General features: G+C 47.4%; 1 protein-coding gene across 4 annotated transcripts in view; it reads right to left on the bottom strand.

Annotated features, from left to right (window-relative positions):
* Positions 1 to 17,207, bottom strand: part of rai14 (retinoic acid induced 14) — a 339,420-nt gene that overhangs the window by 113,736 nt on the left and 208,477 nt on the right. For all 4 annotated transcript variants that reach the window (XM_038790617.1, XM_038790618.1, XM_038790619.1 and 1 more), the window contains 4 exons: positions 12,470 to 12,558; positions 10,332 to 10,396; positions 2,330 to 2,387; positions 142 to 212 (listed from right to left, as the gene is read on the bottom strand). In XM_038790617.1, coding sequence (XP_038646545.1) covers positions 142 to 212; positions 2,330 to 2,387; positions 10,332 to 10,396; positions 12,470 to 12,558 — 283 coding nt within the window. The remainder of the gene's footprint in view (positions 1 to 141; positions 213 to 2,329; positions 2,388 to 10,331; positions 10,397 to 12,469; positions 12,559 to 17,207) is intronic.

Below are 17,207 nucleotides of genomic sequence, written 5' to 3'. Positions count from 1 at the left end.
CAGTTAGAGGATGCAAGAGATATAGTTGAGTGGTCTAATATGTTTAGATTAAACTTTAATTAATCGTAAAATCAAATTATCCAAACATTGTGCAGCTAGACTCTATAAAACATATACTAAAAGATGTAAGGGGATACATACTGTGTCCTTTATATTAATCGGGCACTTGTGTTCACACAGCAGCTGAACAATCAAAATAGAACCACTTCCAGCTAGGAATTAAAAATAAAAGTTATTACTATGTCCTTGTACATAAATCATGTTTGTTTTTATGTATATATATATATATACACATATATATATATTTGATTTTATACCACAATTATGAGACCAAACTAAAGGATACATTTTAAAATTAATTTATGATTAAGTAGAAAATTGCTGGCAGCAACCCAAACCTATCAAGCTGGAGTGCATTTGAACCTGCTGTACCACAATACAGGTCCAATCAGACATCTTAGGCTAAAGTTTCACTGTACTTTCCACTGATGCAAAGTGCTTCCAGGTAGGTTTTCAAAAGGAACAGTATGATTCAGGGGTTAAGAATCATTTTAACTTCCAACAGGGCTAAAGAATGACAGCTCCTCCAAAAGGCATCACACCTTTGCACTGGTTGCCCTTTACTTCCAGCCCAGTGTGAAATCAGATCTTAAAAGTGCTCAAGAAAACTTTTGCATCATTGAGGCAGGCAACTGAACCTCAAGGTACTTCACAAACAATGTTCTGAGAAAACTGTGTGCTGTCACAGGGTTGTCTCCCGTTGAGCTTATTGTGAGTTGCTCGATATGTTGTATGCTCGCAGCTATTATTCTTAGGCCTGTATCATGGCTAATCTCCTCAGCACGTAGAGGATAATATTGGTTTGTTATTTACGGCAGAGAAGGAGGCCATTCAGCCCATCGTGTCTGCACCGGCTCCCAAAAGAGCAACCCAGTTAGTCCCATTCCCCAGCCTTATCTCCGGAGCACTCTAAATTCATCACTTTCAAATATATATCCAACTCTCTTTTAAAAAAAATAAATTTAGAATACCCAATTATGTTTCCAATTAAGGGGCAATTTAGCATGGCCAATCCACCTACCCTGCACATCTTTGGGTTGTGGGGGTGAAACCCACGCAAACACGGGGAGAATGTGCAAACTCCACACGGATAGTGACCCAGGGCCGGGATTCGAACCCAGGTCCTCAGCGCCGTAGATCCAACTCTCTTTTGAAACCTCTACCATCCACCTCCACCACTCTCTCAGGCAGCGCATTCCAAATCCCAACAATTCTGAGTAAAGAAGTTTCTCCTCATCTCACTCCTAGCTCGCTTGCTGACAATTGTGAAATTGTGATCCCGAGTCACTCATATACCAATTAGTGGAAATAGAATATCCATCTTTACCCTATCAAAATTGTTCAGAATTTTGAATACCTCAATAAGGTCGGCACTTAATCCTCTCTGCTCCAAGGAGAAAAAGCCCAATTTATCCAATCTTACCTTGTATCTGAAAGTCATCATTCCTCATATCATTCTCTCTCCAGGGCTTTAACATCCTTCCTTAAATAAGGTGCCCAGAATCAAACACAATACTCCAAACGTGATCTGACCAATGATTTGTAGTGGTGTAGCAATACTTCCTTGCTTATATACTCTATGCCTCTATTTATAAACCTAAGGATGCTGGAAGCCGTCTTAACAACTGTTTCAAATTGCCTGGCCACGTTCAGAGAATTATGCACTTGAACCCCGAGGTCCCTCTGCTCCTGCACTCCCCTCAAAATTGTACCATTGAGCAGATATTGTCTCCCCATGTTTATTCCACTAAAATGTATTAGTCAATTTGTCAATGTCCCTCTGAAGTCACTCAGTGTTAGCCTCATAATTCATTATTCTCCCTAGCTTGTATCCAGTGCCAGGCTCCAGAGTTTGATTCGTGGCTTGGGTCACAGTCTGTGTGGAGTCTGCCCGTTCTCCCTGTGTCTGCACGGGTTTCCTCTGGGTGCTCCAGTTTCCTCTCACAAGTCTCTTAAGACGTGCTTGTTAGGTGAATTCGACATTCTGAATCCTCCCTCAGTGTACCCGAACAGGCCCCAGAGTGTGGGGATGAGGGCATTTTCTCAGTAACTTCATTTCAGTGTTACTGTAAGCCTATTTGTGACACTAATAAAGATTATATTATGATAATATTATCTGCAAATTTGTAGATTTTTCCCTCACCACCCACTTCTAAATCATTTATATAAATCAGAAAAAGCAAGGGTCCCAACACTGAGCCCTGGGGATCACCAATTTCAACTCATCTCCTGTCATGAACAATGTATTTAAACATATAATATTCCTTACCTGCATGGTGCAAGGCTGTCTTCCCATTGCTGTCAGCGCATTCCACAGGACACTTGTGCTATTAAGAAGAAACATGAAGTGACAGAAATTTGATTTATGCTCTACTTTAGAACTTTGTAACTGTTTTGAATACAACAATGTTAGTTCAGAGACACTTCACATTTCTTCCATTAATCTGACATTACATCCTGCAGGACTTATATTGCATATATGATGGATATGACACAGAAGAGAGGGAAAATCACGAGACAAAGTGAGCCTTCTTCTTGAGGTTAAACAATTAAATACTTAATTTTGCTCAAGTATGTAGGGCGCGATTCTCCGCACCCGCGAAAAATCGCGAAACTGTCGTAAAAAACGGGCGCGTTTTACGACGGTCGGGAAGGGTCCATTTCCCGACGTATTCACTTCCGGGAAATGGGCTAGTAACGCGGCCGCGTCAATCACGTGCGCGATGACGACGGATTGCGGCGACGACACGATCACGCCCACGTGACGGCGCCCGACGCCGTAAAAAGGCGCGGGCGAGCACAGAATCTGTCGGCCATGATGTCGGAGTCCAGGAGAGCTGCACCTCGTTTTATGGAGGCCGATGTCGAGACTCTGCTCGATGCTGTCGAGCAGAGGAGGGGCATCCTCCGCCCGCGGAGAGGGCATCGCCAACCTGCCAGCGCGGTACGCCAGGCCTGGCGTGAGGTGGCCGCTGCCGTCAGTGCTGTGGGGCAGAACCCTCGCTCTGCAGAGCAGTGCCGGAAAAAGCTACACAACCTCACCAGGGCTGCCAGGGTAAGTGCCAAGAAGGTGCCCCCTGGTCACAACCATCCCTCCCCCCCCCCCCCTTTACCTAATCACCCACCTCCCCCCCTGGCACGGGGGGTGGAGGGGGATTGGGCCAGAGTTATTTGAGGATGGTTCACAAAGATGTCACAGACCCAGCTCTCTGGCCCCGTGGAGAGATGCAATCGTCTTATGACAACTTGACCCCCAAACTGTGCCAGTATCTGAACGGACTGCTGATACCTGCCGTATTGTAATGATCTACCTATGTACCCACCCCTCCCCCATCCTCTGTCCCTTCACACACCCTGCCCACTTGGACACCTCTCCCATCCTCTGTCCCTTCACACACCCTGCCCACTGGGATACCTCCCCCATCCTCTGTCCCTTCACACACCCTGCCCACTTGGACACCTCCCCCATCCTCTGTCCCTTCACACACCCTGCCCACTTGGACACCTCCCCCATCCTCTGTCCCTTCACACACCCTGCCCACTGGGATACGTCCCCCATCCTCTGTCCCTTCACACGCTGCCCACTGGGACCACCCAGCGGCCTGCCGAGCAAATCTAAATAACCCGTCTCATTCTCTTTCCTAGGACGTGATGCCGAACGACTAGGGCCGTCTGGCTGCAGACAGACACAGGCATCTGCCGCCACCTCACCCGGGGCCGCACGACAGAGGGTGCCCGATCAGCGGGGAGCCCCATCCTCCCCAACCCAATCTGCGGATCAGGACGCCCAGAGGGTGGCGAGAACACAACCCCCGGAAATGGCCAGGGACAACCCTCCGGACTCTGAGCGGCCCCACACCATTGAGGAGGGGCTAAATTGCGAAAACATCGGGCATGCGGCACTGCTATCTCCCACAACATCCATCATCCCAGAGACGCTCACCCCGGCGGGCCTATTTAGTGATGAGTCTCCTGGGTCACAGTCTGGTTTGCACATCACAGCTGAGCAGGTACAGCAGGTGGCGGTCGGAGCAACCGAGGGCCTGGACTCGCGGAGGCCAGACCAGGCCCAGGATGCAGCTGGCTCCCAGACGTTTTCGGAGTTCCTGGAGTTTCTCAACCCACCCGCACAGCCGATGCCTCAAGAAACCCAGGGAAACAACGACGGGAGGAGGGCTTCCTTCCAGACTCTGCAGACGCTGTTAGAGGAGTCGAACCGCGTCCACGAGCAGGGAGTGGTGCCGCTCATGGCAGAGACCCAGTCCGACACCGCACGGGTGGCATCCGCGATGGAGGCAATGGGTCAGGTTATGCAAGGCGTTGGGGTTAATATGCACGCGTCATCCTCGGCCCTGGACAGGGTTGCCCTCTCACAGGCAGCAATGTGCCAGAGGCAAAACGACATTGCCGGCGCCCTGCAGGCCTTGGCCCAGTCTCACCAGGTCATTGGCCAGTCGCAGCAGTCAGTCGCCGAGAGCATCAACTGCCTGACACATGTGCTGGATGGCGTCGTGCACTCACAGGTTGAGATCGCACAGTCCCTGGCGGGAATGTCTAACTCCCTGGACTCCGTCTCTGCAAACCTTCGGATCCTGGTGGATACCGTTGCAGGCCTCCAGGACTGGCAGTGCCAGGTGTCGGTGGTGCGACGGGGCACCTCCCTGCTCGCACCTCTGTCCCAAAGTGAGGCCCGGGGGCCACCGGGCTCTCCGAGGGAGGAGGAGGTTTCGGGACCCGTCCCATTAAGTCCATCACGGGACGTCCCGGAATTCTCGGCCTCCCCCCGTCCCATCCCTGGTGCATCGGGTGGGCAGCAGGCAGAGCAGGGTGGCACAATGTCACCCGAGACGCCCATAGAGCAGCCTGGCCCATTAAAGCCGGGTCGCCCCAGGAAACGCTTAGCCAAGGAGAAACGAGTCGAGGGGGGCGATTCGCAGCAATCCTCATCCACTCCTGCTGTATCATCTGGGGAGTCACTTAGACGTAGTGGTAGGGCCCGTAAGGCAACTAAGATAGACACTGAGTAAGTTGGCACGGGTGAAGGGCACAGTTTAGTTGTAGGGGCTAGGGCACCTGTAAATAATTGTTAACATTAAACGCACTGTTCCACCTTACTTGTAATACCGTGTGATTGTTCCACAGCCACAGAATTTGTGATGGTGACCGAGTGTCGCTGGGGTTGACGAGTGGTGAAGCTTCGGTGCCGGGTGTGCAGTCCCTGCCCCTACCCCCCCCCCCCCCCAACCCCTCCCACAGCTAGCCCACGCGGGCACGTGATGGAGTGTCAGTGACGATCTCAGCGGCCACCAAGGTGGATGGTTCAGCTATTGCCATGGGTCAGACTCTCTCTAACGATTCTGAGCTCACAGCTCATCGCAGAGCGAGCTGTCATCATTCCACATGGCACTGATCACACCCGCTGACACAGCCATCAATGTTGTGCCATACCGTCTGGACCCAGTGGTAAGGGTGATGTCGAAGTGGAGCAGAGTACATTGAGAGGGGGTGGGGGGGGTTGTGGTGGTGGCAGTTGTGTGTTGACCCTCTGCACGACTAGCGATGCAGGTGGTGGTTTGGTGTTCAGCGGGGACGTCACATGCGATGCGTGAACCGTGCTGCCACCAAAGCGTCGCGTGCCCGCCGTCCTCGCCGGGTCTGTCGTGCCGCCTCCTGGATATCACCAGCACCTGGGTCGTGTCTGCGTGCTGCGCCCGCCACTCCACCAGCCTCCTCCTCCTCCCTCTCCTCCTCCTCCTCTGTGCTGGCACCACTGCCACTGGGTTCTCCCTCCGCCTCCTGCAGCAGGTCATCTCCCCTCTGCATCGCGATGTTGTGCAGCGCACAGCAGACCACAACAATGCGAGCGACCCTGTCGGGCTGGTACTGCAGGGCCCCTCCGGAGCGGTCCAGGCACCTGAATCTCATCTTCAGGAGGCCAAGGCAGCGCTCCACCACACCCCTGGTTGCTGCATGGGCCTCGTTGTATCGTGTTTCCGCATTGGTCTGAGGCCTCCGTATAGGCGTCATCAGCCAAGACCTCAGCGGATAACCCCTGTCGCCTAGCAACCAGCCCCTCAGCCGGGGGGGGACGTCCCTCAAACATCGCAGGGATGAACGACTGCGCCAGTATGTAGGAGTCATGCACACTCCCTGGGAACCTTGCAGAGACGTTCATGATCCTCATGTGGGGGTCGCATACCACCTGGATATTCATGGAGTATGACCCCCTTCTGTTTGTGAACACATCCCTGTCCCCTGCAGGCGGGCGCATGGGGACGTGAACACAATCGATTGCCCCCTGCACCCTCGGTATCCCGGCCACGCTGGCAAATCCATGAGCTCGTGAGTCTTGACTTGCTTGGTCCTCGGGAAAGGTGATGTAGCGGTCCGCGATGGCATAGAGGGCGTCGGTCACATCCCGGATACACCTGTGGACCGATGACTGGGAGATCCCGGAGACATCCCCGCTCGGAGACTGGAAGGAGCCGGTAGCATAGAAGTTAAGAGCAACCGGCACCTTGATGGCAACCGGGATCGCGTGTCCTCCCTCCGTTCCACGTGGGGCGAGGTGCGACAGGAGTTCGCAGATATGTATCACCGTCTGCCTACTCAGCCGGAGTCTCCTCCTGCAGATGATGTCCGTCATTGTTAGGAAAGAGACCCGGACACGGTACACCCTCGGCTTTGGTCGTCGCCTCTGGCGCCGTGGCTGCACCCTCACTCTCTCCTCTTCCTCTTCATCCTCCTCCTCCCCATGCTGCTCGACGACTGGCAACTCCTCGGCCCTTCCCTCTGCTGCTGCAGCTGGCCCTACATCCACTGCGGGTTGTGGCTGTGGATGCTGCTGCATCTCCAAATGCAGTACAGCGGCCCCAACCACTGCGCAGAACATAGGCATTCTGTTCACATACATTGTGCTAACCTACAGAAGGGTGCTGGGGGCAGAGAAACGGGACATGTTAGACGGAGGTTAGTCAACACCTCGGCAGCTGCCTGCCACGGGATACCTGTGTGTCCCGGTGGCCTGGTCGCGCTGCTGACACGCGGGCAGCCTAACCCCTGGTCACTTTCTGCATCCAACAGCCAGTAAACTATGTCCTCCTCATGGGTGCGTCAGTGGCCTGTGGCCGTAAGCCACAGGGGAACCAGCGGCCGTGTCCTCGTGACCGGCACGCCATGGCATGGTGGCAGACATTTTGTTACGGGGTTGGACGGCTCACTCGCTCACTCTCTACCTTACCCCCCCCCCCACTCCCACTGCCCCCCCATCTCCCCCACTCCCCCCCGTCTCCCCCACTCCCCCCACTGCCCCCCTGTCCCCCCCACTCCCCCCCCCCCCCCCCCCACTGCCCCCCCGTCTCCCCCACTGCCCCCTCCGTCTCCCCCACTGACCCCGCTCTGGACCCCCCCTCCCGTTCCCAGGGATGCCTTCTCCGTTGTGGCCAGACTCGAGCGGTGCGCTGAGCGGTGCGCTGAGCAGTGCGCTGAGCGGTGCGCTCACCTCCTCCAAGCTGTCGTCAGCCAGCCCGACTGGTTGACGAACTTAAATAGCAGGTGTGTTTCACGCCGTGCAAACAGGGCGCGATGATGTCGGGACTTCGGCCCATCCGGGCCGGTGAATAGCGGGGGGGGGGCTATTAGTGGCGAATCTGGTTGTGTCGGGGGCGGGAAAGAGGCGTTTGTCGGGAATGGCGACTCCGAGATTTTGCGGGGTTCGAAGAATAGCGGGAGGGCGTCGGAACAGCGTCGCCGTAAAAATTTGCGACGCCCGCTATTCTCCGAACCGTCGTGAGTCCGGAGAATCGCGCCCGTAATCTCTCAAAGCTATCATACTTTAAATGGCAAGTCAGCTACAAGTCAAATGTATGAGATTATCTGTAAATTTTGAATGATGGTTCCAAAAGTAGGAAAATTAAGTTTATATTAAAGAGACTCAGTGATACATCAATCTAATTCTACAAAGTATGAAGGCAAAACGTTTTCAATTTTGATCATTTTGTATCATGATATTGGAGTACACCTAATCAAAAGCTATGGCAGAACTGTTACTGTTTTACAGCTTCAAAACACAAACTACAGAAAAATTGGAGGGTGGACTTTCAGCTAAAATGTGACAAGAAAGAGAAAGAGGCATTGCGTGATGAGACAAATACACCAACCATGTTTCTTTCTGGATGAAAGATGGAGACTTTCCCATGTAATTTCTGTCATTTCATGTTTCTTCTTAATAGCTGTCATATTGCACATCTACAGCTCAAGTTAAACCTGGTCTTCCCTCATACCAACTCTAAACAATCCTCAAATTGCAAATACCAGGCCAAATTCAATCATTCATTGTCCCGTGTGGCATTTGCTGTTGAAATTCGGACAATAGAGTAGCTCCCTTCTAGCTTTCATAAAGTTCACAGGCATTTTCCTTACACTGGCACTTTTCTTTTGTTACTGATTAAAGAGCTACCTGTGTTCCCTGCTTTTCTGGTTTATAGACCAATGTAAATCACACTCTATTGGAGTTTGAACAGCATGCACAGAGCTCCACCACCGACCTCAATACCAATCAATCAGAGTTGGATTGATTAACGAGTCCTCCCCACTTGCAATGTTACAGAATCTGGTTTGACAATAGGTATTAAACAGTCCAAATTTTTTCAAAGAAATAGTTTTATCCTTTTTGTATCCTTTTTTCTCCATGTTAAACACTGGCATTGGCAGTTTCAACTAGTTACTATTTTCAATAGTTACATTTAATTTTATTTACATCAACTATATTAAAACAAAGGCAACTCTACTTTGAGTAGGGCGCATTTTTAAACAGACCAATTGTATTTTGATTCCAATTACTGTTTTTCTGCTTAAAACCACAGATGCTAAGCCCTGTCTCCATCCCCGCTGGTCTTCTTTTCTTCCAGACTCATCCAACAAGCTTGCCTTAATAGAAAGGATGGGTCAGAGGGGGAAAAGCAGAACGTTACAAAACAAATAGGAATGATAAGTAAGCCATAATACAGGAATGAAAGCAAGTGAATTAAAGTAGATTGGTGTATAAAGCAGAAACTGAAAAGAGAAAAAAAGATTGTTTTTCAGAGCCAAAATGGGAACAATAACAGAAGGGGAGATGAAAAGAGGGGGAAGTAAGAAGGGCAAACAAGGGTGAATGAGAGCAGAGAAGAAATAAAAAGCAAGAGAGTTGAAGACAAAGCAAGATGGTGGGTGAGAAAGAGAGAAGTGTTGGGGTTGGGGGGAGGGGGGTTTGCACCCCATAGTACCCAAGGATGTTCAGATTAGGTGGGGTTACAGAGATAAATCAGGGGAGTGTGCCTGGGTGCGGTGATCTTTCAGATAGTTGGTGCAGACTTGGATGAGCCAAGTGGCCTCCTTCTGCACTGCACTCTAAGATTCTATTCTATGCAGCCAGGCTAAGAGTGTGAGGAAATAGGTAGGCAGAAAAAAGAGGGAAGGGGGGCAGCAGTGGGAAAGTGAGAGTAAAGGAAATAGGAGCAATTAGGAAATAGGGAGTCAAAGAAAGAGAGAAAGGGAGAAAGAGGACATGGACAGAAATATAACCTTATAGTTCTCCCTCAAAAAGATCACTCATTGGGGGCAGCATGGTTAGTGGGTTAGCCCTGCTGCCTCAAGGCGCCGAGGACCCAGGTTCGATCCTGGCTCTGGGTCACTGTCCGTGTGGAGTTTGTACATTTTCCCCGTTTGCGTGGGTTTTGCCCCCACAACCCAAAGATGTGCAGGGTAGGTGAATTGGCCATGCTAAATTGACCCTTAATTGGAAAAAATTAATTGGGTATTCTAAATTTTAAAAAAAGATCAATCATTGGAGTGTTGTAATTTGAACACGAGTAAGGCTAAGAACTTGTGTTGCATCAGCATTTGCAAAGGGCCACATGATGAATCTCTCAATATCAGTGAGTGGAAGGTTCTCTGATGAGTGTGACAATACTGGAAAATTGTGAAGTCCTCCTATAATTGGAAATGTCTTGGCCAATTGGAACTTAAAACTGGAACAGATTCATAACTTCCCCCAACAGAGCTGGACCATATTCCAAAAAGAATATCCAGAATTTTAAAAGATCATTCAATAAAAACAGCTGATGTATGAGCAATGTACAAATAAGCCATCTCCCATTCAATATTATATTGCATTTTGTAACACTGTTCTGCCAGGTAGGTGCTGGTATTCTGTAATCTGTACCCTTGGAAGATAAGAGCAAGTATTTAAAATATAAATCCCATAAAGCAAGAGTATAAGTCACCACTACCTGAAGGATCTTCTTCACACATTCTTGATGACTATTTTTTGAAGCAAGGTGTAAAGCATTGTAACCTACAATTCAAGCAGAGATGAAAGGGTTAGAATTTGAGCATTAACTACTGCCTTTTAAACTGCAGAATAGAAAAGTGCTACTTAAATATTAGTTCCTCAGTTTTATACACACAAGGTGAAGCTAGATTTGTTGCCTGAAATGTTCTTCGTAGAGAAGGTGGTTAGAAATGTATAGCTAAAAATAGACTGTATAGGCAGACAAGAAACATAACCCATGCAATTCATTTCTTTTTTCTGAATCAGCAACGTCCCACAAAGAATATCAGTAAAACCAATGGAATCATAAGTATTGTAGCAGAAGAAAGAAGTGTCCTTTGGAAGAAATGTAGCAGCTGATTGATTCATTGAGTGACAATGACTATTCAGATTACAGGAAAAGTTGCTGAGCCTGAAAACTAAGGTAAGGTAAAGTGGCCGTAGTCCCAGATGACCATAGGCTGCTTTTCCCTTTGATGGAGAGAGCTGACTGGTGGTGATTTAACCTGATTATCACCACACTTCAGGCGAGGGGTAAGGTTAAGAAGGCAGGGCTTTCATGAATAACCTCAGCCGGTACGGGAATTCAACCATAAGACCAAAAGACATAGGAGCAGAATTAGACCACTCGGCCCATCACGTCTGCTCAGCCATTAAATCATGGCTGATATTTTTCTCATCCCCATTCTCCTGCCTTAGCACAGTGGGCTAACACTGCTAACTTGTAATGCAGAACAAGACCAACAGCGCGGGTTCAATTCCCGTATCAGCCCCCCCGAACAGGCGCCGGAATGTGGCGACTCGGGACTTCTCACAGTAACTTCATTGAAGTCTACTTGTGACAATAAGCGATTATTATTATTATTATTCTCCCCATAACCCCTGATCCCTTTATTAATCAAGAACATATCTATCTCTGTCTTAAAGACACTCAGTTATTTGGTCTCCACAGCCTTCTGCAACAAAGAGTTCCACAGATCCACCACCCTCTGGCTGAAGAAATTACTCCTCATCTTTGTTTGGATTGTCCTTTGGTTTGGGATTGTGCTGCTGGCCAAGCTCTGCATCACGAACCAGCTGTTTAGCCAACTGAGCTTCTCAACATACATGCTGAATGGTGGAAACCACCACATTAATCAACATCGGAAAGATGAAGACATTAACATGTGTAGATCCTCGTCAAATCTTTCAATTATTCAGCTCAATACGTATGAGCTGAGAAAAGGTCCTGACTGCTTATGAATATTCACCCTTTAGACTGGCAGCGTAACCAGGAAAATTCCAGGCAGATGCCTTGAGTTTGTCATTTAAAGTTCCCAGCTCAGGCACAGTCAGGCTAGAAAAGATTAGTAAAGCAGAGATTTTGTCACAATATTTGAATTGAGATTTCTTCAAGATGCTCTGAATGGAGCTTTGATGGAGATTTATTTTTGAGACTTACAATTATGTAGTTTTAAAATAAATAATCGAGTAAGATAATCACCATAGAATAGTGGGAATACATACTCGTATTCATAACTCCTCCAGGTAACAGATACTACCATGCACAAGAAAATTAGGGAGTTAGTTAACAATCTGCGTCCTCTAACCTGCCTTATTTACTTCATCATAAGGCTTTATAATGTTGAACATCTCCTCGCAGGCAGTTGGTTGGAATCTTTGGGAACTGCGCATATTTTTATGTGGCTTTGGTCTAATGGATGCTCAACTGGAAGTGGTAGAGTGGGAAATCTGAGTATTATTAGAATATATCGGGAAAATCAGTGGATGATGCCAGTCAGAGGCAGAACGTAGATTAGGAAGGAGGTGACCTCATAGTAGTTGGAAGAAGAATCATTTCTGGAGTGGTGCTGGCTGTACTGAGGCAGGTAGGAGTAAAGCCATGCCAGGACGACCCCATGCAGTACAGGGTAGCGTGATAAATTATATCATGTCAGAAATTAGAGGGTACAGGGAGGTACAGTAGTGGCTTCTGCCATCACCTTGGGACTGTGGGCAAGTTGGAAACCAAGCTGAAGAGATTCAAATGTTGTTCAGTGAAAGATTTGTAACAAATTTTCTGTAAATAATAGATATGGTCAGCAGTAAATTTCTTACCTGAACCATCAGGTACAGTTAGATCAACACCATGAGTGAGCATCGCTCCCAAACATTCCACCTGTCCCTTTGTGGCAGCCAGGTGAAAACTGGAAGAAAGAAAATTATAAAATGTTTCAGCAACTTTTACGTTTACTTTTGAAGAATTTCTAGCACCCAAGGCATCCCAAGTCATTCAAAGTTCTCACCACCAAGTTCAGTCATAAGTTTGATATCTTGAATGATTAGATTCTTTTCTCTACAAACGCAGCAAAGGAGAAAGAAAAAATGGCTTGAATGATAGGTGAAAACTCGGTGATGGCTTTATTCTCGAGTATCGATACGAAAAATAGTTTAATTTTTCCTGTTAAAACCAACGTGAATTGTTTCTAATTAGATTGGTCATTTTCACACTGGTTTAAAATCCCAATTTTGGCATTTTTTACATCTTCGCTTCCCCCAACACTATAGCCCCACTGTTGATAGAAAGGTAGCAGGTATTTTAATGTTGCATTTGTCGATACTCCAAAATAAAGCCCATGTGTTATTTTTTCCTCAATTATTTATTTAGTCTAAAATTTCAGTTGTTGAACTGCTCGTAGCTCTCCTGTGGAGTTGCTCAGTGAGTCACACTTTTTAACCATTTCATTCTGTAGCCTCCACTCCCCTAACATGCAGAAACTTCTCTATGTCACAACCAAATTATAAACTTCCAACTGGTTAGCCGTTGGTCCTCCATTTGCTCTACCCATCTGCAGCTGTCCACTCCACTGTTTTTACTCTTGACCCCAGTAAAATCCTTTTCATATCATAGAATCCCTTCAGTGCAGAAGGAGGCCATTCGGCCCATCAAGCTTGCACCGACCCTCCAAAAGAACACCCGACATAGTCCCACTCCCCAGATCCAACACTGTAACTCCACCTAACCTTTGGACACCTTGGGGCAATTTTTCCTACCCTGGTCATTGCCCTGCCATGGCTCCTATCTTCACTGACATCCAGAAAAAGAATCCTGTAAACAATGAATTGAAGACATTTTCAAGAAATTTCAAATTAAAATTCTTTCATTTTTGCATATTTTGAATACATCAAGAATACACAGGGCGCGATCCTACGGCCACGCTGCACCGGAGAACCAGCTCACCGCATGGCGCAGCGTGGCCGTTGAAAGCCGGGACAACGCTCCTGATGTCTACCCAGCTCGCAACACCTCGCGAGATTCAATGTGATCTCATGAGACGTTGAGAGGTGAATCCCGCCAATTCAACCCCTTCGCCTCAAGAGACCTCGGGCGAGCGCGTTTGGTACTGGTCCCCACAAACGGGGACCAGATGGAACTTAATCGTGGGGGTCTCCAAGGGGATCGGAGGCTCCAGCTGCATGCCCTTTGGGCAGAGTGGTGCCCTGGTATTGCTGGTGCCTCCTGGGTATCCTGGCAGTGCCACCTAGGTGCCAGCCTGGCACTGCCAAAGTGCCCAGGTGGCACTGCTAGCTGGCATGGGCACTGACAGGATGACACTGTCAAGTTGCCAAGCTGGCATTTTGTGCACATGCACGATCGGGCTCCCTATTGTAAAAAATGGGTCTATGTGCAGCCTCGGCCGCCCATTACCCATTCAGGCCTTTTATCTAACACAAGTCACGTTGAATAGCCATGTGTTTCTCAGCAGTGCGAGTGCAAGGAAACACGTGGCTAAACGTACTCGCTCGGGGACTTTGTTCCTTGTTGGGAAGACCACGCCCATAGAATCCCTACAGTGCAGGAGGCCATATGACCGCAAACGCATAGAACGATACAGCGCAGTACAGGCCCTTCGGCCCTCGATGTTGCACCGACATGGAAAAAAACTAAAGGCCATTTAACCTACACTATGCCCTTATCATCCATATGCTTATCCAATAAACTTTTAAATGCCCTCAATGTTGGCGAGTTCACTACTGTTGCAGGTAGGGCATTCCACGGCCTCACCACTCTTTGCGTAAAAAACCCACCTCTGACCTATATCTATTACCCCTCAATTTAAGGCTATGTCCCCTCGTGCTAGCCACCTACATCCGCGGGAGAAGGCTCTCGCTGTCCACCCTATCTAACCCTCTGATCATTTTGTATGCCTCTATGAAGTCACCTCTTAACCTTCTTCTCTCTAACGAAAACAACCTCAAGTCCATCAGCCTTTCCTCATAAGATTTTCCCTCCATACCAGGCAACATCCTGGTAAATCTCCTCTGCACCCGTTCCAAAGCTTCCACGCCCTTCCTATAATGAGGCGACCAGAACTGTACGCAATACTCCAAATGCGGCCGTACTAGAGTTTTGTACAACTGCAACATGACCTCATGGCTCCTGGGCATAGGCCCAGCCTTTTACAGCAGAAGATTTTACTGCATCTTCAAAGAGTTCAACAATATTAAATCTAACGGTGAATAAAAAAAGCTCCATGGAAAAAAACTTAATAGTCAATAAATGATAAACATTTACAGGCTGATGAGAATAACTATTTTGTGCATTACTAACTCTGGTTTCTGTATATATGAATACTCAAGATTCTAATAAGATTATTGCTTCTCAAAACAATACACTATCCTGTTATGATACCGAGATAGTTACCTGGTGCTATTCTGGTAAAACCAACATTATCATTATATTATATTGTTTTATTGATGTCTACCCAGCTCGCAACACCTCACGAGGATCAATATTATTATATTGTTATTTGTTGGACCTTATTTGTGCACAAAGCGGCCATAATGTTTCCCACAATACATCAATGACAGCACTTCAAAAGTACTTTCTTGGCTGTCAAGCACTCTGGAGCATCCTGACGATATGAAGAGTGCTATGTAAATGCAAACTTTTCTGACAATCATACAGGAAGGAAAGGAGGACCCTATTGAATGCGACTTACCAATTTTATTGATGTAACTTCTAAAAAAAACATGATTTGAACAAAACAATTATTGCAAAGTTTAGAGATTTACTACACATTTTATTGCAAACTGTTAGGATCCCCTGAGGGGTCAGAACCTACATTATTTCAGATTCCCCTCCTACACCTTGGAATGCGAACTACCCAGGAGATTAAGGGGCAGAGCTTCCTCCCAAATGGAGGAACCCCCACAGGATAGAAACCCCAACCTGGGAGCAGATGGGGGAAATGAACCCTGAGGGGAGTGGAGTGATGAGTTATTGCATTATGGAGTAGTAGAATAAACCTTGTTGTATCCTGTCTATCTAGCTACATGTGGAGTCCTTGCCTTTGGTGACAACACAAATTTCTCAAACAATTCAAACAGGTCACATGCGCCAATGTTTCTTCATATGTCCAATTTTTCCATCATTTGTCTAACTATTAACATGACCACATTTGTGATAACCATCATAAATAAGGTTGACATATTGTTGACGTTTGTGTGTTTATTTTAGTAATTTCTTCAAGCTCCCACAACTCCCACAAAATTGAAAAGCTACACCAGCCACAGATATTATCCTGCAGGAAACATCTTGATCATCATAACTCTGTTGAAATGATAGTATCCACTTTGTTGGTTTACAGAAGCTGTGGACATTGAATATTTTAACAGGCATTACATTACTGGCAGTGGTTTAAAATTGGTGCAGGGTTAAAGAACATGTTCTGCAGTTCATCTACTTCCCAGAATGTTGCAGCACAGGGCCCATCCGGTTCATGAAGTTTGTGGAAATGTTTTTCACCACTTAAGCCACCTAGCCCAAATCCTCTCTCCTATTCATGCTTCTGTCCCTTTAATATTCTTCCCCCCCCCCCCCCCCCACCACCAAGGAATCATCTATTTGACAACATTTGTCACTACTTGAACAATGGTTCATACCAGAGAATTCCACATTCTAACCACCATTAGCTAAGAATTATCTTTGTCTTAAATGTGTGTACTTTCATTATCATGTTGTCAGCCAGTGTAAATAATGACCATTGATCCTGTTACAATCTTGAACGCATCTGTCATGTGCCTTCATAATTCGAGTGAAGACAAGCCTCAACTTCTCATGTCTCCAAAACAAGAGGACCCGTCAACCTCCCACCTCAAATCCCTGTCAAACCTACAATACTTTGCAAATCTGCACTGCACCTTTTCTATTGCTCGTATATCCTTTCTACAATGGAGTTTCCAAACTCAAATGACCTCAGGGTAAATGCAAGACATTGCTCAGCTACACAGGGAAAAGATCGGTGATCCACAGAGCCTGCTTTCAAAACATGTTTCGAGAGAACATGCAGCCCATAAAGGCTATAAAAAAAGGTGAATCATATTAAGTTATGCTGAATAACATACAGAAACCAGACCAGCACATCTCATTATAGAGCACAGATTTGCAGGCTGTAAGGCATCTGCATGGGGCGGCACGGTTGCACAGTGCCTGATAGCGCTGAGGACCCGGGTTCGATCCCGGCCCGGGTAACTGTCCATGTAGAGTTTGCACATTCTCCCTGTGTCTGCGTGGGTCTCACCCTCACAACCCAAAGATGTGCAGGGTAGGTGAATTGGCCACGCTAAACTGCTCCTTAATTTAAAAAAAGAAATCCATACACCAGTTTCTCTCAACTACCAAAACCATTGTGACCTTAAATTTCATGTGTGCTGGTGTCCCCATACATCAATCGCTGAAAGTGAGTGTGCAGCTGCAGCAGGCAGTAAAGGCGGCAAATGGTATGTTGGCCTTCACAGCAAAAGAATTTGAGTATAGAAATAGGGATGTTTTACTGCAATTGTATAGGGCATT

The sequence above is a fragment of the Scyliorhinus canicula genome, chromosome 3 (genome assembly GCF_902713615.1).
Source record: "Scyliorhinus canicula chromosome 3, sScyCan1.1, whole genome shotgun sequence".
Classification (NCBI taxonomy): domain Eukaryota; kingdom Metazoa; phylum Chordata; class Chondrichthyes; order Carcharhiniformes; family Scyliorhinidae; genus Scyliorhinus; species Scyliorhinus canicula.
The sequence above is the reverse complement of the archived record's forward strand: the minus strand, read 5'-3'. Positions and strand labels throughout refer to the sequence as shown.